Genomic DNA, 25,655 nt, shown 5'->3' on the forward strand with positions numbered 1-25,655 from the left:
AAACGTCAGCCTTCCTGCTCCTATGATGCTGCTTGGCCTGCGGTGTTCATCCAGCTCTACACCTTGTTATCTCAGATTTTCCAGCATCTGCAGTTCCTACTATCTCTGGTTGATGAAGTGATTGTCTCTGCCTCCTCCAGCACCCTTGCAGGTTTCACCAGTTATGGGTCACTTTTGGTCAGTATTTGCCTCTTTTTAAGTCATTGCCACTAAACTGAGTTGTCAATGCTCTTTTTGCAAGAACCAATGATATGATGCAAATCATTTTTGACCATTATTTGAACTCTAAATATGTTCACTCTGCATGTACTGTATGTGGACTCCAAAATGATTTCAAGTTAAACATTGATGCAGTTTAGAATTTTTCCCAACAAGATCCTGGCGTCTATGCAGACTTGGGCCCTGCACTTCCATTTATCAAACTGACACTGATTCTGCTTACCCTGGATGTTGTCTGAGCCATTTCCCTGTTGCTGTCCATGTCTAATGAAGAATAAATGATGGCAAGGAACTCGACTCATGGTAGGTACCCTCACTACCTGGTCACCAGATATGAAGTGAGGTGGCATAGTAAATTTAAAGGCAAAGGTTGACATATAGACAATAAGGACTGCAGATGCTGGAAGCTAGAGTCAATAAATGTGGAGCTGGAAAAGCTCAGCAGGTCTGACAGCATCTGAGAAACAGGACTTTCCTGCTCCTCAGATGCTGTCTGACCTGCTGTGCTTTTCCAGCTCCACATTATTGATAAAAGGTTGAAGTGTAGAGGGTATGGATTCACATAGGGTGGTTCAAATGTCAGCCAATATTTACCATCTGAGCTTAATTTTGAAGAATTGTTACTTGGGCAAAGTGCTATCCAGTCAGAGGAATGGTTCCCAAGTTTCAGGAAATGGAAAGCATAGAGACAAAAGCGGCAGAAAATGAATATTCAAGACTGAGATGGATAGGTTTGAATCGGTAAAGGAATCAAGGATAAGGCAAGAAGGTGGGACTGAGCTTGATCAGATCAGCAATGATCTCATTGAATGGCAGAGTTGATGGGCTGAATGGCTGACTTGTGCTCCAATGACCAAATATGCTCCCATAGCTCATGGACTTACGGTGTATGATGGAGGAATCAGATAGCCAGGAATGCAAACACAAAAAGCAGAAAATGCCTCAATACAGCAGGTCCATGAACAGGAAGAAAAGCTGTTCACATGTAAAGGATAGAAATTCAAAAGTCCTCTTTAGGAGATTCTGGCACTGATGGACTGATGGATTTCCAGCATTTTTTTTTAGCTCCTATTTCCAGCACTCGCAGTCTTTTCTTTTTGTCAGTACCGAGACTGAGTCGTTGAAAGATGAAAATACATCAATTCAAAGTCAGCAAATCAGCTAGTCTGAGAGATTGGTCTTCCAGGGAGGGGACTAAAACAGTTTTTCATTAATACTTTAGCTCCATTTAGATTTTTATTGTATACCGAAAAAGAAACTTATACATAGCAAAGGATCTTGTAAATATTACAGAAGATGATTTTTAAAATTCATTTCTGGGTGTTACTGGCTGGGCCAGCATTTATTATCAATCCCTAGTTGCCCTTGAAAAGGTAGTGATGAGAACCATCTACCTTTGTGTTAGGTATTACTCCAGCCAAAAGTAGCAAAAGATTTTTACATGTCACCGAAGACAAAAATGTATACTTTGGCACACAAAATTGCCAATATCATCGATATCAGAAACATTTGATAAGTAAAAATAATAACATAGGTACCTAATGCAGAAAGAATGTCTTTTGTTCAGATTTGCTCCAAATAGTGAGCTTAATCTGAGTTTTAGTCATTGTAGATCATTCATTATTCTGCGAAATTCACAGCACAAAATTCAACTTGATGGTAATTACACCTAATGAGTAAACTCACAACTTGAAGTATTTACACAGGGTAGCGTGTCCCACTGTTACAAAGTCTCATTATCTCCACATTATCCGGATGTATGTTTTTATTCAAGGATTTATTAAAGATTAATCTGAAAATCAAATTAATTGAAAGCCAGATTTAATAAATATTAAACTTACTAGGTCTAGAATAAAATTGTAAGAAATGGATACATTTTAATCATACCAGCAAAAAATAGAAACACTCATTTAAATTTGGATTTTGTACAAATGTCATCTTTTAACTAACAACAATTTATGACTTGAATTACTAAAATAAAGATATGCTCAAAAAATGGATGGATTTTGGTCAGCTGGAAAGAAATATTAAAAACATTAAAAATCTCAAATCCAAACCTAAGTTGATTTATACAAATAGGAGTGCAGTTCCCAAAGAAGGATTGCTTATTTAAATATTTCAATGAGGCTGTGTGCCTGAGTTCTTTTTCTATCATTTTGTTTATGTCCCTTCACTGGCAATATAGAAAGATTGATGGGCTTGGCTTTTCAAACTTTTGGCATTTCAATAAATATATATAGTTTGTAACAATTTGCTTTAGGTACTTGGAAACATAAAGATAGGAGCAAGAGGAGGCCACTTGGCCCTTCGAGCCTGCTCTGCCATTCTTCACGATCATGGTTTATCGTCCAACTCAATAGCCTAATCCAGCTTTCTCCCCATAACCTTTGATCCCATTCGTCTCAAGTGCTGTATCTAGTCGCCTCTTGAATACATTCAATGTTTTGGCATCAACTACTTCCTGTGGGAATGAATTCCACAGGCTCACCACTCTTTGGGTGAAAAGATGTCTCCTCCTCGCCGTCCTAATTCGTCTACCCCGAATCCTCATACTGTGACGCCCTGGTTCTGGACATACCCGCCATTCAGAACATCCTCCCTGTATCTACCCTGTCCAGTCCTGTTAGAATGTTATAAATCTCTATGAGATCCTCCCTCATTCATCTGAACTTTAGCGAAAACAATCCCAAACTAGTCAATCTCTTTTCATACGTCAGACCCGCCATCCCCAGAATAAACCTGGTAAAACTTTGCTGCACTCCCTCGGGAGCAAGGGCACCCTCCTCAGAAAATGAGACAGAAGCACACAATATTCCAGGTGTGGTCTCACCAAGGCCCTGTACAAATGCAACAACAAATGCTTCTGTACTCAAAACCTCTTGCAATGAAGGCCAACATACCATTTGCCTTCTTTACCGCCTGCTGCACCTGCATGCTTACCTTCAGCAACTGGTTCAAAAATATATTTAAGTGATTAAGTAGCTCTCCAAATCTAAGGTATAGTGTAAGCCACAAAGTGTAAGCTGACCAGCACTTAAAAGTAATGGATTTCAAAGACATAGCAACGGACTAAAGTTTATAATAAGTTTTAATCAATCTTGAAATAGGTTAATTTAACAAATCTTAAGTTTGATCAGATTGATCAGTATGCTGTGAAGATTGGCAAGACACAGGAAAGCAGTCATCTGTGCTACTGAGCTTCTTTTGCTTGCTAATAGATGAGCAGAGTCCCACAGCTACTCTTGCTTTAAATATCAATTATTCAAATCTTAATTAATGCATGGCATTAAATTTTGACGGCTGCTATATCTAATAGCATTTATTACTTTTAATTGTGAATGAAAAAAATCTTGAGTAACATATAATAGTTCTTTCTACATTGTGCCGAATAGTCAGAAACGTGGAAATGGGGTCAGATTGTTTACAGATCAGGGCTGCAAAATGTGGCTCAATTATTTTACTCAATACCTTCAGAGCCATGGGGAGCTGCGAAAGGGAAAAACAAGTGGTGAAGGGTTACCTCCTCCTGTTGTTCCACATAGATCACAGTGCCAAGGAGGGTGATAGCCCACAAGAGAAGCACACAGGAGAGTGGGAAGATCATGCTGTTAGTCAGTGCCTGATTCTGATTAGACATTGGGATCTTCCATTTCAAACATCACCAAGGCTGTTAATGCCCTGTGTTAAATATGGGCTGCCTGCATCAGGGACTCCACTTCATAGGAAGAATGCTGTGCTTTAAAAAAAACATGAATGGGGCTGCATGCCTCAAAACTTTATTTACATATTTAAAGTCATAACCAACATTCAGGTAAGGAGATCCTAGCCATCTTTCTACTGCTCCAGAAACATAATAATATCATTTTTGCTGGACAGTTTGACAGAAGTTCTTTCAGTCAACAGGGATGGTCTTGAACTTTGAAAGGAGTTAAAAGGCTTCCAGTCTTGGAGGTAATAAGGGAAGTTCCCCTTGGACAGCTGCAGCTTCACACAGAGAAAGATGGAACAGAGGTAGCAGAAAAGACAAGCTACTAATAGAGAAAGGAAGAGGAGGCGGAAGAGAGCTCATGGCAGGAGGCCTTACAAACCCCAGGGTTCCCAAACATCACTTCTTGTAGCTCCAGCCCAGGAAAACTCTCTACAGTGATTAAGCTTCACCAAGGTCACAGAACTGTAACACTTTCTGAAACTAGACCTGCAGCTGCAGCACAGAATGAGAATGGGACTGCCAGTGGCTATCAATGTGACTGTGGCCCTCAGCAGGTCCTTCAACAAGATTGCCAATTTATTGCAGTTCACCATTCATTTTCTTCTCCACAAACAAAGAGAAACAGAGAAAACAGATATGCAACACTGTCAGGACAGCGGCCTTCCCCAGGGTACAGGGCATTATTGATTGCACACACATGGCTATCTCAGTGGGGAGATGGAATGAAACTGCAAGGGATCTAGCTCACGAACATGCAGATAGTGTGCAGCCGTGTCCACAGCAATATGTGATGAATTGCTGCTAACCTGGAAGCAATCACATTTCATGCTGTACCAGCCACCTGCTCCAATTATTTTCAAATCACCACATTGAACCAGAGAGTGATTACTCAGTGAGAAGCCTTTCCACTGCACACATAGTGTTATGATTCCAGATGATGTTATTGTCAGACAACTCAGATCCCAGACTGAAATCTGGTTTAAAGATCATATTTTGTTTTTCTTTTCATAAACAAGGTGGTCTTTCACTGAAACATAAGCACACAATGCTGTAGATTTTGTTTTGTTGATAAACTTAAATTTTATTGTTAAAAGAGAAGAAAATAAAATAGAATAAATCAAGTTACTTGCAATATAACACAATTTGAAATATTTTGAAATGCACAGTGAGAATACTACCCCATCTATCATAACACTATCACTTTATCATGTTTAAATACAGAGAATGTTCACAACTCAATCACATGCATAGGTTTGACTTGCTGTTTTTTGTCAATTCCTGGTTATGAGAGTTTGGAAAAATCTTCCTTGATTAGTTGTACATCTGAGTTCTGACTTTCCTAACTTCAAATAAAATCTTCAGTGTTCTAACTTCTGGTCTGGAACTTTCGAACTAAAATCCTTACAATGAAATAACCTATTTCCTAACTGTTCTAAACTATCTCCTTTCTTCATGAGATACTACTTCACATATCTAACTTCCCATGACCACTGAGAACTGAACTCAAAAGCTTTCCAAGCTATGGGTTATACCCCTAAGCCAAAAACATCCTGATGCTTCTAAACAGAAAGCAAGCTGATGCTCCTCTATAATTAATCTGCCCAATCATAAAACTCTATCAGTGCAACCAAATTTTCATTGTCACCACAAGACTCTTTCTCTCATATTGTTTTGAAAAATATTATGCCTCCAGAATTGTGGACATGTTAATCATTAAACCCCTTCATATGCACAAACTAAAACCCACACACCACTAGTTCAAAATCCAAAGTCCAAAATAACTTATATTAAAATGTATAAAAATCACTTTTTTTACATCACAACAAATAATGATTCCCTTCAGCCATCTGACTTCACATGGCCTACAGTAGTGTTTCCACAATGAAAATTATGCTACAACTAGGAACATTATGGAGCAGACTATTAATATCCTAAAGCAGCGGGTTCCTTGCCTGTACTGCTCAGATGGAGCCCTTCAGTATTTATTGGAGCAAGATTCCTGATTTGTATTTGTTTGTCGTGTCCTCCACAATATTGTGAAGACACAGCCCTTACTGCAACAGCTTCAACGACCACCAAGGAGGAGGTGAAAGGGAGAAAACAGTCTACATATTAGAGTTCTAAACTGTCTGTTGTTAGTCATCTGATCCGACTCCAATTCCTTTGGATTCCCCAGATTCCTGATGCTCAACATTGCCCCATCTTAGCATCTCTCAATTGCTGACCTTCACCATATCCTCTTGGCTACAAGCCGAAAACAAAATCCAACACAAAGCAACCAATCCATACCAACTTAAATCTATCGATCCTTCCAATAATCCACACAAAATTCGATTATTCAATCTTATTCAGCACCTGCCCCGTGAGTGACTTTGTCTGTTCTAGTGCTCCGACTCAGTGCAAACTCAGTGGCCGAAGACATTGGCTAGATTCTGCAGCAAGGCTGTCTCATAGATCTGGTCATTGCTTTTGATTTGAAAAGAATGGGTTCTAACTCTGAAAGAAACGCTGTGTCAAGTTACTTTTTACTTTGTTCTTTAAATGTGGGTATTAATAGCAAGGTCTGAAATTTATTATCTAACCCTACTTGCTCGCGAGAAGGTGATGCTGTGCTGCCTTCTTCAACTGCAATAGTCGCTGTGGTGTAGGTACGTCTATATTACTGTTGGGCAGGAATTTCCAGGATTTTGACCTAGCACTAGTTGAGGAATAGTGAAATAGTTTCCGTGTCAGGATGGTGAATAACTGGAGGAGAACCTGCCAGTTCTAGTGCTCCCATATACCTGCTGCTTGTCCTTCTAGACGGCAAAGGTCATGAGTTTAAAAGGTGCTGGTAAAGGAGTCTTGACAAGTTCAAGCCAGACTTCCACTTGCTGCTTGATGGTGATAATGAGCTCCATAGCGCATCTTCCAATGTACCCAGGATCTCTCTGTGCATGCTTATCAGCTTTCTCCATTACAGGGCCCCGCTGAAGTCCTTATTTGAATCCTGTGCAGTGGAATTAATCTGCAAATGTATCCTCCAGGGAGCTGGCTCATGTGTTAATCTTCCATTCTGGTCCAGCTGCAGTCGAATTTTGTCTAGTAACTTACCCTCCACACCTTACCACCTCTGTACACCCGCTAAGCTTCAGGCAGTTATTAGTATCTGAGTTGGTGATTGTGAGTGCCAGATCAAGTGACAGTGCTTCTTGGTTGGGTCTATGTCTTCCTCCAGGCCTTCGTCTTCAAGCAGCATTAGCTGGGCTGGCAGTAGTTCTTCATCAAACACAGAGAATGCTGGAGAAACTCAGCAGGTCTGGCAGCATCAGTAGAGAGAGAGAAACAGAGTTAATGTTTCAAGTTTGATATGACCCCTCCTCAGAACTGAAGAGTGCACCACAGAGGCTGCCAGACCTGCTGAAATTCTGCAGCGTTATCTGTGTCAGATTTCCAGCATCCACCGTACTTTGCCTTTAATCAAGCAGTTCTTGTGTATTTGAAAGTGTAAATGCACAAGAGAAGGGCTGGGATGAGAACGGAGGTGTGGACGGAAAGTCTAGAAGTGTGCGGTCATATCACCTGCAGCTTGTACATCATACAGGACTGCAGGATGAGGGTGAAGAGGTTCAGAAACCATATAAGGCAGGAAAATGCCATTGTCCTGGATGACATCAGTGAAACTGGTTGTCACACTGTCTGTAACAGCTGTACCAATAATGCCAAGTGTGATCTTCTCCCAGAAGTAAGAAACTACAGCCATTCCTGTCTTCCATTGGTTTGTTGGTGCACCCTTTTATTATGTGCCCTGTTGGCCTGTAAGAGAGAACAGGAAGAATGTCTGTGAGTGTATTGCGATGTGTTTGAGTGACGTGCTGCAAAGCTGGTAGAATGTGGAAGATGTAAGATTCGGATATGAGACTTGCAACAGTGGTAGTAGGTGAGTGGGTATGGTGGAATGTCTGAATGTCAGATATGGCTCCCAACATTTATAGATTGGTGCATGAGCAAGTGATAGGGTGTGGTGCTCTGAATAGTGTTAGAGATTAGAGATATGATTGGCATTTGAAGATGCATTCACTGATTGCGACCAATTCAGATGAGGTCACTGAACCTTTTTTTAGTACTTTGTGTGGATTCTGGATGCCAGACAGCTGACATTAATATCTGTGGCTATTTTCCTATAGTACCTTCACAGAGAGCTTTCTGGCCCCCTGTTACTTGATCACCCTTTCTGCCTCCTGCCCATAGGCCTCTAATACTGTAACTGAAATCCAGTGAAGCCTCTCTGCCGCCCATTACTCCATTTCTCTGCTCTTAGTATTACTGACAGCCAGTTGAATGATTTGCTGAAGTCACTCACCTTTGAAAGTGAAGGCTAGTTTTGACTGTTATTAGCCATGCTCAAAGTTGGGCCTCTTGCTCAGTGTGCAGCCACTCAACAGTGCACTTAGTATTGAACTGTTCACCACAATCATGAAAATGAGCCAGCAACACAAAGTTGAGTGCTGCCTGCATCACATCCATTGAATAGTAAGGACCCATACGCTGAGATCCTGGCATGAGCTAATGGATTTTATCCAACTTTGCCCCTCTGAACCTTTTTGATCAGACCCAACAGATTGGTCCTGAAAAATTAAACTAGGTTATCATATACATAGGACAAAATGGTTTACATCCATGACTACACCAACTGTTTACATTAAAACAATTGTTTGCTATCAGTGATAATTAAACAGTAATGTTCTAGCAGATGCTATGAACATGGATTCTGAAGAAAGTAGACAATTCAAAAGGCACAATAAAACACAAATTGTCATTGTTGACAAACTGTATGAGATGTGAATTCAGTTAAAGTGGTAATGGCAATAAAGCTACTGCTTTTTATCATCTTACCCTCCAACATGCTGACGTGCATAGCATCATTGGCTCTCTTGGGTACACTAAGCATCACTTCAAGACCATCCTTTAATTCACCCTTGCCTTCTTCACAGCAGGTTAAAAGTTCCTAAAGACAGAAACATTAAAGATATAAATTAAAAACAGTCCATTACCCAATGGTTCCTTACCTGCCCTTCACCTTTTTAATAAACCAGGATGAACAATTGCTAATATTTTAATAAAGTAACCAAGTCACTGAAGTCCCATTTTGTTGCTCATGGAGAAACTGAAGGATTTAAGGCATGTAAAGCTGCAGAATCTTCACTCATTTCTGTTTTAATGAATTGTGGTTCCCCACTTCCCAGTCACATTCTTTCCAGGATCCACCGCCTGTTTTCATTGCCTACCTCCGGATGTGACTGATGTCTGTGCTAAGCCCATGACTTCCAGCCCAGCCCCCAACGCACTAACCCACAGAACTGTACACAAACTGCTTAAAACAGAGATAATACTGTCTTAGAGTGGTTTGGCTGCAATCTTGGAACAATTTCAGAATACTGTTAATCTGGTACAGGGTGAAATCAGAAAATGCAGTGTGCTGTGCAAAAAATCAGAGCCCAGAACGATGACACTTGGCAGCTGGAAAAGGTTATGAAGGACATGATGGGAAAGTGCAGCGCCACTATAAAGTTTGGACTCAGGTCGAGAACACATTGCTGTAGACTACTGTCAGCTTTATAATGCTATGGAGTAAGGCACTCCTTTTAAGCAGCTCTTTGGCTGAATCTATTGGACATGCACCGAAAAAATACTGGGAGCTTTACATACCTTCAGTAGGAGCTGGTACTTAGTGATTCTCTGAACAGGTTTAATTAGGTAGGATGAAATGGAATTGGCCAAACCATGCCTTTGTTGAATTTCCTGCAAAACAGAAGCATACAATACAGAATGATGATTCCATTCAGATCCATATTGCTTCAATTAATGTAATATTTTATGGCACTAACACTTAGCGGATGAAGTAGACAATTTTATTCAGGACAAAAGCAGTTTGAAGAGTAGAATAGTAACTAAGCAATGACAGGCATTTAAGGAGGTAATTAATAATTCTCAACAAATATATAATTAATTTAGAAAGCCACTACGAGACAGATGAATCATCTGAGGTTAAGGAAGATAAGGATGGCATCAAATTGAAAGAAAAATTACACCACTGTTGCAAAGACCAGTGGTACGCTGGCATTTGGGTAATTATTCGAAAACTGCAAAGGATCACTAAGAAAGAGGAATACAGTACATTATGAGAGTAAACTAGCAAAATATACAAAAGCAGACAGGAGTATCATCTACAAGTATCAGAAATTGAAGCAATTAGATAAGATAGACATTGCTTTCTTGGAGATTGAAGTTAGGGATTTAATAATGGAAACAAGGAAATGATGAGCTTTTGAACAAATTTTGTACGCTTTGTATCAGGCTCGGTAGAAGAGACCAAAATCATCCCAATGATAGCTGAAATCAGAGCAAAAAGAGTAAAAGCTTAAAACAATCTTTACCACTGGAGAAAACATACCAGGCAAACTAATGGGGCTGGCATGTACTGGACTTGTTGGGTTGCAACCAAAGGCCTTAAAAGAAACATTTATAGTTGATTGATTGATTTATTGTCACATGTACTGAAATACAGTGAAAAGCTTTGTTTACAAGCAGGACAGGCAGATCACAGCAAGCAAAGGATGTACAGATCAAAAAGACTTCAAAGCATACAAGTTACATTGCAGGTTACATTATTTGAGGGTTGAGTCAATTCAACAGTCTGAAAACAGCTCTGGCTGTGATCTTGAAAATTCCTTAGATTTTGCAAAGGCTCCAACAGATTTGAATGCCCTCCTCAGGAAAGGAGGGAGGCAGAAAGTAGGAAGCTATGAGTTAGTTAGCTGCACATCCATCATTTGGAAGTTGCAGGAATTTGTTATCAAGTAAATTGTTTCAGGACACTTAGAAAATCATCATGCAATCAAGCAGAATCAATGTGGTTTTATGAAAAGGAAATGGTGTTTGATAAATTTATTAGAGTTCTTTAAGGAGGTAATAGACAGGTGGATAAAGGGGAACCATTCATATATGTGTATGTATATATTTATTATATATATATATGGATTTTCAAAAGTCTTTCAATAAGGTGCCACATTGAAAGGTTACTGTACAAGAGCTAATGGTCTTATGGGAAATAAATTTGCACAGATGCAAAATTAGCTAACTAGCAGCAAACATACAGGAAATTTTCCACTCCCTGGAGGTGTCACGAAAGAGGTTGAGAAAGGAAATGCAAAAATTGGGCGAGTTTGCCGTGGAGAGAAATAATTGTACCCTCTTCCATTTCTGGCATTAATTGCTGGGTGAGAAGGTGACTTTCACATTCACTAGCAATTAAAGCCCGTAGTGGTCAGTCAATGGCCACTTAAAGTCCTCAATTCCTCTTGCCTCTGCACCCCTTTCCATCACCTGCCTTCTTTATGAAGAGAAAGACAATTAATTTCAACTAGGATAAAGTTTATTGAGTTTCAGGGAGAGCTCTAACTGCCTCATTCTGATGACAGCCAGAGACAAGAATGAGGGATAAGTAAGTGGTCTCTGAAAAAATCTCTCCCTGAACTTCCCCTCCTTTCCTCAACTCCAACCCTTAAGAAAAAGAACAAAAAGACATTCCTTCTCACTGCTGCAAGTAGCCTTGACTTGCAGTTCTTAAGCCCCAGAAGCTGTCAGTCTCTGATTGGCCAGCAGTTCGAGAGTACTGGCCAGTGTTGAGGTGTCTGATAGGCCGAGAAAATTGTCTATACGATGCTTATTAGCTCTTTATGAGCTATGGTGGGGGCATGGTGTCATTCCCTAACAGACTCACCCTCACACTTGGTCAAACAATGGGGAAATCCCAGCCAGGGAGTTGTATTAAATGGTTCATTTTCAGGTTGGCAAACTGTAATTAGCAGAATGTCAGTAGGACAGTGCTGAGACTCAGCCATTTACAATCTGCATTATTGAGTTGCATGAAGGAACTGAGTGTATTGTACCAAACCTGCTACTGATATAAAGTTAGAGGGGATAACAAATTGTGAGGAGGATACACAGAGTCTACAAAGGAATATATACATGTTAAGTGAGTGGCCAGAAATCTAGCAGATAATTTTGGAAAATATAAAGATTTCATTTGGTGGGAGGAATAGAAAAGCAGAATATATTTAAATAGAAAAAGGTTTAAAATGTTGCAGCACATATCCTTATCTGGATGTGCTTGTGTATGGATCACAAAATGTTGCCATGAAGGTAAAGCAAGTCACAACAATAGCAAATGGAATGGGCTTTATTGCAAGTGGAAAGCATTATAAAAGTTGGGAAATCTTGCTACAACTGTGCAGGGCATTAGTGACGTCCCATTTGGAATACTGTGTTCAATTTTGGTCTTCTTTTTCAAGAAATATAAAAATATTTGCATTGAATACAGTTCAGAGAAGGCTCACTGTATTAATTCCTGAAATGAAAAGGTTGTCTTATGACGAAAGTTTGAGCAGTTGATCTGTACACATTGGAAATTAGCACAGTAAGAAGTGGCTTTTGAAATAACTCCACAGAGGTCAGTGTCCCATCACTAAGTCACCCATTATTTACATTTGCACAGTAGAATCACATCATATCACAGAATCACAGAATCCCCACAGTGTGGAAACAGGCCATTCGGCCCAACAAGTCCGCACAGACCTTCTGAACAGCATCCCACCCAGACCCATCCCTGCATTTACTGTGGCTAACACACCTAACCTACACATCCTTAGACACCATGGACAATTTAGCATGGCTAATCCATCTAACTTGCACATCTTTGGATTGTGAGAGGAAACCAGAACCCCTGGTGGAAATCCACGCAGACACGGGGAGAATGTGCGAACTCCACACAGACAGTCATGTGAGGCTGGAATCGAACCCAGGGTCCCTGGTGCTGTGAGGCAGCAGTCCTAACCACTGAGCCACCGTGCTGCAGCTAGTTCCAAGCCGACTGTCAGAGTGAACTTGATGTCTGACACTCCTGTTTATGTCTGTCAGTCAGGACTCCCTGATTGGACCAGGTTAACAGCCCCAATCAGGAAACTCATATTCTATGAGATCCATTTGGCTGACATCATTCCAATCACCACAGCCTTACTGAAACATATAAATTCTGAGAGAAGTTGAGATGCTAAGAAGTCCCGAGAACTAGAATGCATAGGTACAAATAGTGCCATTTATTAAGTCGATGATGAGGAGTAACTTAATTTCTCAGAGAGTTGTGAATTTTTCAAGTTCTCTATCCCAGACAGCTATGCTGGATGAGTTTTTGAATATAATGTTGGCTGCAAAGGCCATAATTTGAACTACATAAAACAGTCAATAATTATGGGGCACAGATAAAAAAATGGAGTTAAGGAGAACGTAATATAAAACATTATCCAATTGATGGTACAGGTTTGAGGAGCTTTATGGTGTATTCCTGCTTCTATTTCTTACAGCCTTGCATTTTTAAGAATCAATGCTGCATTATTAACTTAATACAATACATTACTTCTCTACAGTTTCAGGCTTTCAAAACATCTGGCCTATGCCTGAGTTGAGTCTGGATCATATGCACTGAAGATTGCAGTATGTCCAAGAATAAGACACAATGGGAACCGAATTGCTCCATTAAGGCCCCACAAGGAAATTTTAATATTCTACTCTGCCATTACTACACTTGCTAAATGCAGGCACACAGCAAGGGCAAACCTGTTTTCTGCAGGTTGTTAGTGGCTTCCTTCCCAATTCCTGCCTATAGGGTAGGAAGTTGGCTAGTGGCTCTGTAATGAAGCCTGGAATAAATAGTTGTGATCCATTCTGTTTCAAGCAGGCTGGATAGAAATTCATTAGCATGGTTTGCTTAACAAATGCAAAGTGCCCTACATAGTCTGCCAAAAAGCAAAACATCCTAAATTGTAGTTAAATACTAGCGACGAGAGATACTAATATATATTTTGATCGTATCTGTTTGTTTCCGAACATAGATTAGTACCAAATAAAATAACTGAAAAAGAAGCAAATTTGAGCTCATGACATAATACAAAAAATGTATTTCATAATAATATGAAATCAGGAAAAACACACTCAGCACTTCAAGCCTGCTCCCTTAAATGTGACAGGATTCATTGAATAATTTTGTTTTCAGGAATGTTTTTAGCCTTGAACACTTTTCATTAACAGGAAGGAAAGTGAAGCCAGAAATCACAGAAACAGGTAAATACAAAGATTTGCAATATTTTACAGAATGCAAATAAAAGATTGTAAAATGATAATTAATATTAGCTTGATCAGAATCATAAATTTGATTTTGATAGATATCAGTGTGAACAATGATACCACCAATGTATACAACAGAACTGTATTTTGAACAAACCCAAATATTGGTTTTTAACAAAAACATCCTTCAGTGTTTAATGTAATAACGACAGTTAAACTATTGTGTAAACCAAAGCAAGTCTTACTATGGGGAGCAAAAATTAAGTCTACTTACATCAAAAAAGGCTCCTGCGTGCTCTAAGATTAGTTGGCTTGAGTCAGGTTTGTTTTTGCAGTATGAGACATACATTTGGAATTTGTCTGCCTGTGCAGAAATAAATCAAACAACAAGTTAGATTTTAGTCAAAGAGACTGGTACACCATTAAGGTTTTGTGCGCATCATGTTGTGATGGAAGGTGTCATCAACAGTGCTATCAAGCAGCATTGCTTAACAATACCTGTTCACTGATGCTCATTTTGGGTTCTGCCAGGGTCATTAACTCTTAACCTCAATACAGCCATGGTACAAACATGGACAAAGAGCTGAAATCCAGGCATGTGGTCAGATCTGACTCCCCTTGATGTCAATGCACCATTTGACTAGGTATGACACCAAGGAGCCCTAACAAAACTGCATTTAATGGGAGCAAGAGGAAGAATGCTACAATAGTTGGAGTCATACCTACTGCAAAGGACAATAGTTGTGATTGGTACTGCAGTTCGATCCTGAAGAAAAGTCAAACTGGACTCGAAACATTAACTCTGTTGCTCTCTCCACAGATGCTGCCAGACCTGCTGAATTCCTCCAATAATTTTGGTTTTTGTTTCAGATTTCCAACATCCCCAACATTTTGTTATTATCTATTTTCCTTATTTCGTCATTCTCCACTACCTGCCCAGGTACAATAATTAGCCATCTTCATTCCTTTGCTCTTCAACCTCTGCACCAAATGGCTTTTCTTCTTCAGGGATTTCAATCTCTGTCTCATCTCGTCACGCTTTCTCTCTCCTATAATTACTGCTTTCTTATCCTCCCAAAATCACTTCTGTTCTGTAAACACCGCAAGCCATTTAATGGCCAGTTCCTTGAACTTGCCGTCTTTATGTGGTCTTGCTTGTCCTATCACATTAATCACAGAATACACCATATCTGATTATTTACTTGTATCACGTGCAAGTCACATGCTCATCCATGCCCCAAACTGACATCTCTCTGTGTTTGCACCTCAAACGAGACAATATTCCAATTTACTTACAAATGCACTTTCAAAGTTCAAACTGTCTGACCTGTAGCACTTTTCTTGCTATAACAATTCTGCAGCTAATATATTACTCAACTTCTACCTCATTACCACTTTAGATATACTGGTCCTGAATAGAAACTTTACTCCCTCTCACCTAGTCATTCCCCAGTTACAGCCCTCCATTAGGTTCAAGGGATATAAGCTTAACAAGTGATGGTGAGGAACTGGTTTAGGCATCCATTAACTAAACTGGCTGGACTATATAAGGCAGTGGTTGTCCCTGTTCTTGTCTGTTACTGCTTACTATTCTAGGATCATCTGATAACTCAAAAATAACACCCAGTATCTTTTCACAATTATAAATTGTCTTTTTAAAACTCCTCTCACTAACCCCACCACCCTTCAACGATGTGTGAGGAGCTCCTGGATTTCTTTGTCAAGAAATTTGAGACCATGTGAGCAAGTACCTGTGCCATGTCCCTCCCTTTTACTAAGCCACTGGGACAAACATCCTGTAAAGCACTCCTAGCCTCAGCCCTGAACACCCCCTTTAAAATGGCTCCTCGTCGATCAAGGTTTTACCCACCCAGTCTAATATCACCACAAAATTACCTTTATGCACTCCTGTGCTGTGCTTCAGTACATCTTAATATGTTAAAAGTACATATAAGTTGCTATTGTTGAATGATAGGAGATGGACCTCTGCAAATTATTATCTACGTCATCAGCCAAATCAAACTCAGGATTATTGGGCCGAATTTTGGTTCACTGAGACTAAGTGTGGAGTTGAGTGTAGTAGTGAGATTTACTACTGCTTGGGAGTGGGTCGGGATTTTCACACACAATTATTTTCTACTTAGCTCATCATATATTTATTGGTGGGTAAAACACCAAATATTATGGTCAGGTAAGCACAAAGTTCTGTCCCCCGCCAAAACCATCTGTGTACCAACTTTCAGGCACTAGGCATTTGGACAGAACTTCATTCTCTACAATTCAGGAGCCTCATCACTTAATCCCCACTCATCACCTCCAACTACCCTTGGAGATGTCAGGGAGCAGGCAAAAAGTGGGGCGAGGAAAGTGCTATCCCCTGGGGATGGCAAAAGGAGGCCATCCTGACTGACAACGGCTGCCTGGCAGAGGTCAGTGTCCATGGACAGTTCAAGAGAATCTGGCTCCAGTGCTGCAGGACGATGAGTGATTTGCTGTACTCTGTGTACCTCTGTTTACTCAAGCTTCTGACCATTGTGAGTGTGAGTTAGCATTGTAAGGTTGCCATTATTGATGACTATAACACACACAACTGGATGCCAGGCATCTCCATTAGATGGCTCATTCATATACTCCCTACAGTGTGGAAACAGGCCCTTCGGCCTAACAAGTCCACACCAACTCTCAGAGCATCCCACCCAGACCCACCCCCCTGTAACACACCTAATTCACACATCCCTGCACACTACGGGCAATTTAACATGGCCAATCCACCTAGCCTGCACATCTTTGGACTGTGGGTGAAAACCGGAGCACCTGGAGGAAACCCACACAGACATGGGGAGAATGTGCAAACTCCACACAGACAGTCACCTGAGGGTGGAATCGAACCCAGGTCCCTGGCGCTGTGAGGCAGCAGTACTAACCACTGAGCCACTGTGGGCTCCATAGCTCAGTGGCTCATGTGTAATCGATGTTTGTCATTTCACTGCAGCTACTTCAGTGTTACTAGCTCTCACATGGTAACAGGTTCAGGTGTCTCAGAATCTGCTGGATATCTGACTCGTCCTGCACTCCATTGTTCCGGGGTTCCAACACCAATGGTAACGCAATAGGGGAATGGGGAACCTTGACCTCACTCTAGGTACCTCTTCCTCCAAGGGGAGAAAGGGTGATGTCAGCAGGTGCCCAGCCAGAGGAGGAACCACATAACTATCTGCAGAAATTTCCTCTTTGGGCACTCCAGAAGTGGTCAGGCCCTCCACCTATATGCTACCAGCCAACCTCAACCCTGCTTGGATTCTGGCCAAAGAGGGCTCACTTACATCTGGCAAGCACACATACAGCATATCTGGGCCCCTATAGACACAAATACCCCCAAGGTTGGCCAACCCAAAGTCCAAGGCCAGTGTAGGGCAGGCTCCCTCCACTCTAGCTGCTGACACAGCAACTGCACTTAGACATTGTGTGAGGAAAAGGAAAAAGAATAACTTTTGAGGGTGTACTGATGGCATAAGTGGTATTTCACTGTAAATAAATTCTTAATGTGTAAATATATGCTCATTCATGATTATCCCTTTGCCTAAGTTTCTGTGTAGCCAAATGTGCAAACTTTGAGTTACTCAAGCCACTGGTCCTTATCCCTTGAGAGTGTTCTATGGCCCAAGGTGCCCAGCAGCTGCTGCACCACGAGCAGACAATGGGGGCTTTGCAGCTTCCTGCAACTTGGCTCCATCTTTCCAGATGCACAGACGTCACTAGTACATCACAAGCATTAGTGAGGCTCAGCCATTAGTCTGAATGAAATTTTCATGAGTGCTCGACTACAGGAGTGTGCTTCACATGATAGTTTAATACCTGAAGGCCACATGGACTGTTGAGCTCACCAGTGTGTTTCACCTTCACTCTCAAGGGGTGTGTATGTGTGTGTATTTGTTTTTGGTGTTGTCCTTTCAAGGGCCACGCATAGCTTTAACTGGCAGGCCCATCCCTCACAGGTAGCAACACTGACCCCCAACCTTTCTATGTTTGGACGCAGCCATTTTCATTTCCATTGCACATGTGTGATTTAAAGGTTGATGGAGGGGAAAATGGCAACTCCCCATTTCCAGGCTCATTTCTTGGTGTAGGCCAACCCTCAAACATCAACATCCCCTTCCTGGTGGCCCTTTCTATCAACCTGATGGGCCTCACATCTCAAACCCCATCCAACCCATCTAGCCAAGTCTCCATCGGTCCATCTTCCTAACCGGCCTCTGGTCTATAGTTCACTGTCCACCCCTGGAAACCAGGTTGCAGCTAATCGTCAATGAGCTCTCCCACTCCCCTGCCCCCTCCACATGATCCCTTACAATCCCAAACTCTCTCCCCACCCCTTCTATGCTGAGTTGCCCCCTCTTTCACTGTTATAATCCCCTCTGCCTCCCAGCATTCAGCTTCCTCTCTCCACCGTTAAGTTCCCCAGTTTCTCTCTTGCAGTACCGGCTCCTGATGACCCTCTCTCATCTTGATGTTTAGTTCATGGAACCCCTGGACTGACTGTCCTCTCACCTCCTTCTGTAACTTGGCAACCCTGAACAATGAGGGACCAGCCCCCTGACTGGCACCTACACAGTTCCTAACCGTGTTCCTGCAATTCTCCAGACTGGCTACACAGGACCCACTGGGCTCTGGCATCTGTCCTTCTTTAATCTCCCCCTGTGGCTACTGGCCTTCTCATTCTCTCACTTTGTACTCCTGCAATTCCCCTTGATCCCAGTCCGACACAGATCTGAACTCCTTAGCCTTTCACCACCCCTTACTCAATTCATATAATCTCTACAATGTGGAAACAGGCTGTTTGACCCAAGACAACAAGGTGCAGGGCTGGATGCACCTTGTTGTCTCGGATTCTCCAGCATCTGCAGTTCCTACTATCTCTGTTTGACCCAACAAGCCTACAGCGACCTCCAAAGAGCATCCCAACCAGGCTCACCATTACCCCTATTACCCTGCATTTCCCATGGCTAATCCACCTAACCTACACATCCCTGGACACTATAGGTAATTTAGCATGGCCAATTCACCTAATCTGCTCATCTTTGGACTGTGGGAGGAAACTGGACAGACATGGGGAGAATGTGCAAACTCCACACAGACAGAAACCCGAGGCTGGAACTGAACCCAGGTCCCTGGAGCTGTGATGCAGCAGTGCTAACCACTGAGCCACCGTGGCATTTGCTCCTTATCCCTCCCCAGAACAGCTAATTGCCTTTTGTGTTCCCCACCCTAAAAGTGCAGCTCCTGCCCTTTTTTGTCCCCCTTGCCCCTATCACTGTAACATTACCTTTACATCTCAGTTCCCTCCCTCCATTTTCCAGGGTCCTTCCAGTGCCCTCACAAGCAACCCTTTATGTTCCCTGCCCTACCATCCCTTCCTACCTAACCCACATTTTCTGAACCATTTTAATGCCTTTCCCTATCAGACTTGTTCGTGTTTGATAGTGTGGCTGCCTCATTTGGGGAGGCTTGATGGCCTGGTGAGGTTTTATCCCTTATACTATTAGCATTTAAGAACTACAAGCTAGATTACTTGTGACCAAGACTTCTCTTGACCTAGTTGAACTGATGAGGCTTCATCTCTTACACTGTAAGTGTCTGCACAAAGAAATAGCTTGGATATGAAGGAGCAAAGTAACTCAAGAAGTTTGTACTCACCAGATAGTATTCACTGCATTCTAATTAATGTAAGAGAGAGAAAAAAAAATCCCGTCTGAAAAGTTCTGAGAACCTCATAGCAAAATTTTAACTCACTGTTGGAAAACTGATATTTTGTCTTTTGTCTAATTAAGGTTCCTGTCCACCCTCCTAAAAGCTCTGGTTTGAAACGGGAAATTCCATTCAATTGAATGTGAAATACTGCAGACACTGGAAATCTGAAACAAGCACAGAGAATGCTGGAGAAACTCAGCAGGTCTGACAGCATTTGTGGAGAGAGAAAAACAGAGTTAACATTTTGAGTTCAACTATTCTTCAGAACTGAAGTAGTCAGGACACAGCTCTTTCTGTGTTTATTTCAGATTCCACCAATGTTCCAATACACCTCATCAGCGGAAGTCTGTAATCAATAAACTTCTAAAGTCATTAATATAAGTATTTACTCACCCATGTCACAAAACAGTGTCCTACGTCTTCTGGCAGCTGTTCATACTTCTCTAGTTCTTTCAGAAAGATACTGAAAAGGTGAGACAGTTTGAATTATCTGTTAATTACAATGTCCCTCTAGATATGTACTCTTGCATGTTTACCGTCCTTGTGCACCTAATTCTATTTCATTTCAGAGTGTCATTCACATCAGAATTCATAACTTCGACAAACTAACTTCTCAAGAAAATTATCAACTAAAACTGGGAAGGGGTTCCAAGGCAATGGAACAATCTTGTAGTGTTAATGATTTTACAAATTACAAGTATGGCCTGAGGTTAATAATCTGTCTCTGAAAGTTGAAACATACTAGTCCAATTAGCCATAGACTTGCTGCTAACTTTACTTGTTGCACTGTACCGGGACTGCTCCATAACTAGGGAACTAACCGATTGTTAGAGCATTAACTTACAATGTTGTTTCTTGGTCGGTCAATTCTCCCATAGCAAGTGACAGTTCAAGAGTTCAATCATCTTGAGTCATGACAGACCATAGCATCAAGTGGAGGGAGAATTCAGTGGGATAATTGTTACAGGCAGTTTATGAATTTGCTTAAGCATATACCTGGGCTATGAGATTTGGCAGACAGCCTGACCACAGTGGGGGGGAAGTCACAGCCAAGACCAAAGCTGATGTTTCACAGATCTGCGGATAAACCTCTATCAGGGTGGTTAAGAAAACAAATCCAAGCAACTTTTATTTCAGAATTCACAGTGCTGAGCTTGCTAGAAGTGCCTCTTTCAGTGCACAGCTAAGCCTTGCTGATTTAACACACTTTGGGGATCAGCCCCAATATATTTCTGGTCTGTATGGCACCGTTTCTCTGCGTGTAAATTTGTCATGTCCTAGGGCAAGCCAGGGACATTGGAATGTTTGAGGGCTGCATTGGAATGAATGCTGAATTCAGTTTACAGAGAAGGAGTGGTTTGTTGATATTTTTAAAGTATGTTCAGAATTCCAATGAATTTTAATGTACACCACATATCTAAAGTGCAATCCAGCTCAAATATTAACACTAGCCAGAGGTCTTCAGGATATTCTTCCCTAAGCAAACTTCCTCATTTCACTGGAGAAATTAGGTAGCTATAGATCTACTTATGTCACCCCAGAACGGGGAGTTTTAACTGATCAGTGGGTTAACTACTCTTATTGAAGCTGTAAGATGCTTAAAGCCTTGAAAGACTGTGGCCTGCATTCCACCAATGTCTGAATGACTGGCCATAGCTGCTGACAGGTTTGTCCTCTATTGCTGACAAGCATGCAACCTTTGCTTCTGTAATACATGAAAGTGAGAAAGCAAGTGACATAAAAGGTGACATTCAGGGGCCGTGGACAAAAGTACTTGAACAGAATCTTAATCACGGCCTTGTCTCCATCATCATCTTCCTTATGATCTGCAATATCATCATTAAAGTCATTTAGAAAGAAATGATCTCCCTTGCTGCCCCCAATCATTATCTCCCTCAACCTCCCATTCTGCAGGAAAGGAGGCATAAAACAAGAGAGGGTGAGTAGACCCCTTGGGATTAGGGCAAGAGAGTGCATATGAACTTCTGGATCTGTGTTGTTTCACAGAAGTTCACAGACAGTAGAATAGGTGTTCACCTGGCAAGTTACAGCCTTCATTGAGCTCTAACATTTCCATTTCTCACTGCTTGAACAACTTCAAGACCCGTTATCTGATATTGACAATAAGACCAGAAAAAATCAGAGCAGAATTAGGCCATTTGGCCAATTAAGCCTGCTCCACAATTAAATCATGGCTGATATATTCCACAATCCCATTCTTCTGCCTTCACTCCATAACCCTCGATCCCCTTACCAATCAAGAGTCTACCTATCTCTGTCTTAAATACACTCAATGACTTGGCCTCCACAGCCCTCTTTGTCAATCAGTTCCAGATTACCTACCCTCTGGCTGAAGAAATTCTTCCTCATCTCAGTTCTAAATGGTCCTCCCCTCCCTCTGAGGCTGTGCGCTGGAGTCCTAATCTCTCCTACTAGTGGAAACGTCTTCTCTCACGTCCACTCTATTCAAGCCTCTCAGTATTCTGTAAGTTTCAGTCAGATCGTCCCTCATCCTTCTAAACTTCATCGAGCACAAACCTAGAGTCCTCAACTACTTCTCATGTGACACACCCTTCATCCCTGGGATCATTCTTGCAAACCTGCTTTAGATTCCCTCCAACACAAGAATATCCTTTCTTAAATGCGGGACCCAAAACAGCTCACAATATTCCAAATGAACATTTTGACCAGAACCTTATACAGTCTCGGCAATACATCTCTGCTGTTGTATTCTAGCCTTCTTGAAATGAATACTAACATTGCATTTGCATTCCTAATTGCAAACTAAATCTGTATATTAACCTTAAAAGAATCCTGAACTAGGTCTCCCAAGTCCCTTTGTGCTTCAGATTTCTGAAGCCTTTCTGCATTTAGAAAATAGTCTTTGTCTCTATTCTTCCTCACAATTTTCCACATTGTATTCCACCTACCACTTCTTTGCCACATTCTCCTAGCCTGTATAAGTCCTTCTGCAGCCTCCCTGCTTCCTCAACATTACCTGTCCCTCTACCTATCTTTGTGTCAACTGCAAACTTAGCAATAATGCCATCAGTTCCTTCATCCAGTTGGTTAATGTACATTGGGGCGATCCCTCAGGTCCTTGATGTTCATAAGCAATGTGCACATGCCGCACTATTTAAAGTGTCGCTGTGAGGACTGAACAGTTTATCTTCTCTCTGTTTTTTTTATATTCTCAGTGAATCTCTGACAAAGCCAGTACTTGTTGCCTATTGTTAGCAAACAAATACTTGCTCGACAGCCTCACTGTATGGACAGAGACATTCATGAACCAATTGGATTTTGGTAACAATTAGACAACTTCAAGGGCGCTTTTTTAACTGTTACAATTTATTTATTAATCCTTTTAAAACTGATCTCAAATTCATAAACTAACACAGTGATATTGGAACTCTCATTCTTTGGACTATTTTTCCATGCCTTTGATTTACTAGTTGAGCAAAATATTCAGAAGTGTTCACAGGTTTGTCTTATTAACACATTGTCTTTTTATTTTCTACTCCTTCTAGTTCCCTACTCACTTGTCTCCCTCTGTTACTTCACTTGAAGATATTCTTTAAAAAGGCCACCAGTGACCTAACACTCAACTATGTGCCATTCATGACTTACTTGTTATGAAATTCATAGATCTCCTGGATATTTCCAAATATGATATGTTCCTTGTTAATAATACCAGGGGGAATCTCTTCCACTCCACAGGTCATTTCCCAAAAATAGGTCTGAAATGTAATAATTGGGAAGAAAACTCCATGAGTGAGTGGATAGTATGTGGTGAGCTTCTTTCTCACAATTCTCGCACAGCCTGACACAATACTCAGTTTAAGCAATTCATCACTTTGGATCTTACTGACACTCTGCTGCAGCGTCTTTTGACTGTATGCTTCTATGATTTTTAAATACATATTCAGTTCATAAATATATTGGAACACTTCCATCTCTCACATAATGTTTAGTGTATTTTAAAACCTTTATAAAAAGAGCTGCTTGCAATCATACATGAAGTAGCCTTTCATTTCAGTTGAAATAATTTTACATCATATAATCCAGAACATTATGGAGATGCATTGCTGCAGCCAAACAATGCAATATTCACTGTTTAGTTACATTTTTTTGTTATGAATCATAAATAGTGGTTCTAAACTTCAGCTGAACCATCTAAGAAAGGTTTTCCTGAAGTAGGAAAGAAAAATGGGAAAGGAGGTGATCCTGCATCACTTTGTTCAAGAACAGCATGGAAAGAAACCAGAATCCATCTGCCTGCTTAACATTCCATTCTAGGAATGTTTAATGGCACAGAAGCAGTGGAACCTAATAAAATGGACTAGTAGTAAGTTATCAAAGGACAGCGAGAAACCGTTTGTTTGAGTTTTTGTCATGACTTGTAAATACGGAAGTGGAGAAAGGATGTTTATGCTGGTGTCATGTTGTATTTCTTCTCAATTTATACATTTTGCTTCCATTTTCAGATGTCAGTTTTCAAAGAAAAACTAAGAAGCATGAATTATTTTGGAAAATACATTAACCTTAAACATTGAACACAATAAAGAAACTCAAATGATGATTATATTCATCAGGTTTTCAACCAATAACTCTAAGTATCCCAAAGGAGTAGTTTAATTGTGAATTTCCAAATTGCTTCTGTCTTTAATGGTTCTTTGGTAACTTCTAAAATCTACCTCTGATTTATCACTCTACCATCAAATGAAATAAGGAGATGAATGTGTACAGAAGCAAAATACTGCAGATGCTAGAAATCCAAAATAAAAACAAAATCTGCTCAGTACAGCAGGCAGCATCTGTGGAAAGGAAAATAGTCCACTGGTGAAATCTTATTGAGGTGCTGAGTCTAACCAGCCAGCTGAAGAGCTGATGGGAGATCCACACACCATCTTCTACTGGGCAAGGCCTGCCCAGTACGTAATAGGGAGGTGACCAGTGGCTGTTTGCTGGCTTGAGACTGGGGGTTGGGGGTGTGGGGGATGTGGGGGAGCGGAATCAGAGTCTATCAGCTCTTGAATCCAGCAGCGTTGTTGCTGTCAGAAGGACACCCAAAAATCGCTGAGGAACAGGGTAGAAACTAGAACAAGGCAGTTTCAGAGATGGGGGGCCACAGGGAAAGGGGAGCATGGGGATCAGAAGAAATGGCAGGTGTAGGGGAATCTCAGCAACCACCCCCCTGTCCAATTGCTAGTCTCTCGATCAGAAACAGATTACCTTTGATCAACAGATCAAATTCCATCCTGGTTGACAAGGTGCCTATGCAATTTTACCTGTTGGACATGCAGCATGGCAACCCGCCTGATTGCAGCTAATTACTCACAGCAGTGGCTAGTGTTGCCTGTCAGCGATCCATAATTGGCCACCTAAAGGTCTCAATTGGCAGTAAAGTAGGAAGCTTGACATTGGACATTCCCATCCAGAACTGGAGTACAGTGGATATAGGAATGTGGCAGGTAGTCAGGGATGACACCAAGCTTCATAACTAAATTACATTCCTGGCTTCAAACTATCACCACTGAGAGTATGAGATTCCAGCCAATATTTAACATTGATGATCTCTCATCAGATTAGAAGCAAGAGTTTTTAAGCCAGTAGAAGCTGGTAGGGGCATCAAAAAAATTTAGGGTGGCAGGTGGGTGGTATTTCTTAATGAAAAACAGTAAAAGAGTGTTAATGGATTCAACAAAGAAGCTGTATTTGGTTTTGGAGATAGTAGGAACTGCCGATGCTGGAGAATCTGAGATAACAAGGTGTAGAGCTGCATGAACACAGCAGGCCAAGCAGCATCAGAGGAGCAGGA

The 25,655-nt window shown here is 41.2% G+C and overlaps 1 protein-coding gene across 1 annotated transcript in view; it reads right to left on the reverse strand.

The window, feature by feature from the left end:
- kalrna (kalirin RhoGEF kinase a) overlaps nt 1-25,655 on the reverse strand; it is a 675,519-nt gene that overhangs the window by 210,409 nt on the left and 439,455 nt on the right. The window contains exons 25-29 of the mRNA XM_048598757.1: nt 23,465-23,574; nt 20,231-20,300; nt 14,364-14,453; nt 9,617-9,709; nt 8,804-8,915 (exon numbers count right to left, since the gene is read on the reverse strand). Coding sequence (XP_048454714.1) covers nt 8,804-8,915; nt 9,617-9,709; nt 14,364-14,453; nt 20,231-20,300; nt 23,465-23,574 — 475 coding nt within the window. The remainder of the gene's footprint in view (nt 1-8,803; nt 8,916-9,616; nt 9,710-14,363; nt 14,454-20,230; nt 20,301-23,464; nt 23,575-25,655) is intronic.

This window comes from Rhincodon typus, chromosome 7 (assembly GCF_021869965.1).
Source record: "Rhincodon typus isolate 14 chromosome 7, sRhiTyp1.1, whole genome shotgun sequence".
Lineage (NCBI taxonomy): Eukaryota > Metazoa > Chordata > Chondrichthyes > Orectolobiformes > Rhincodontidae > Rhincodon > Rhincodon typus.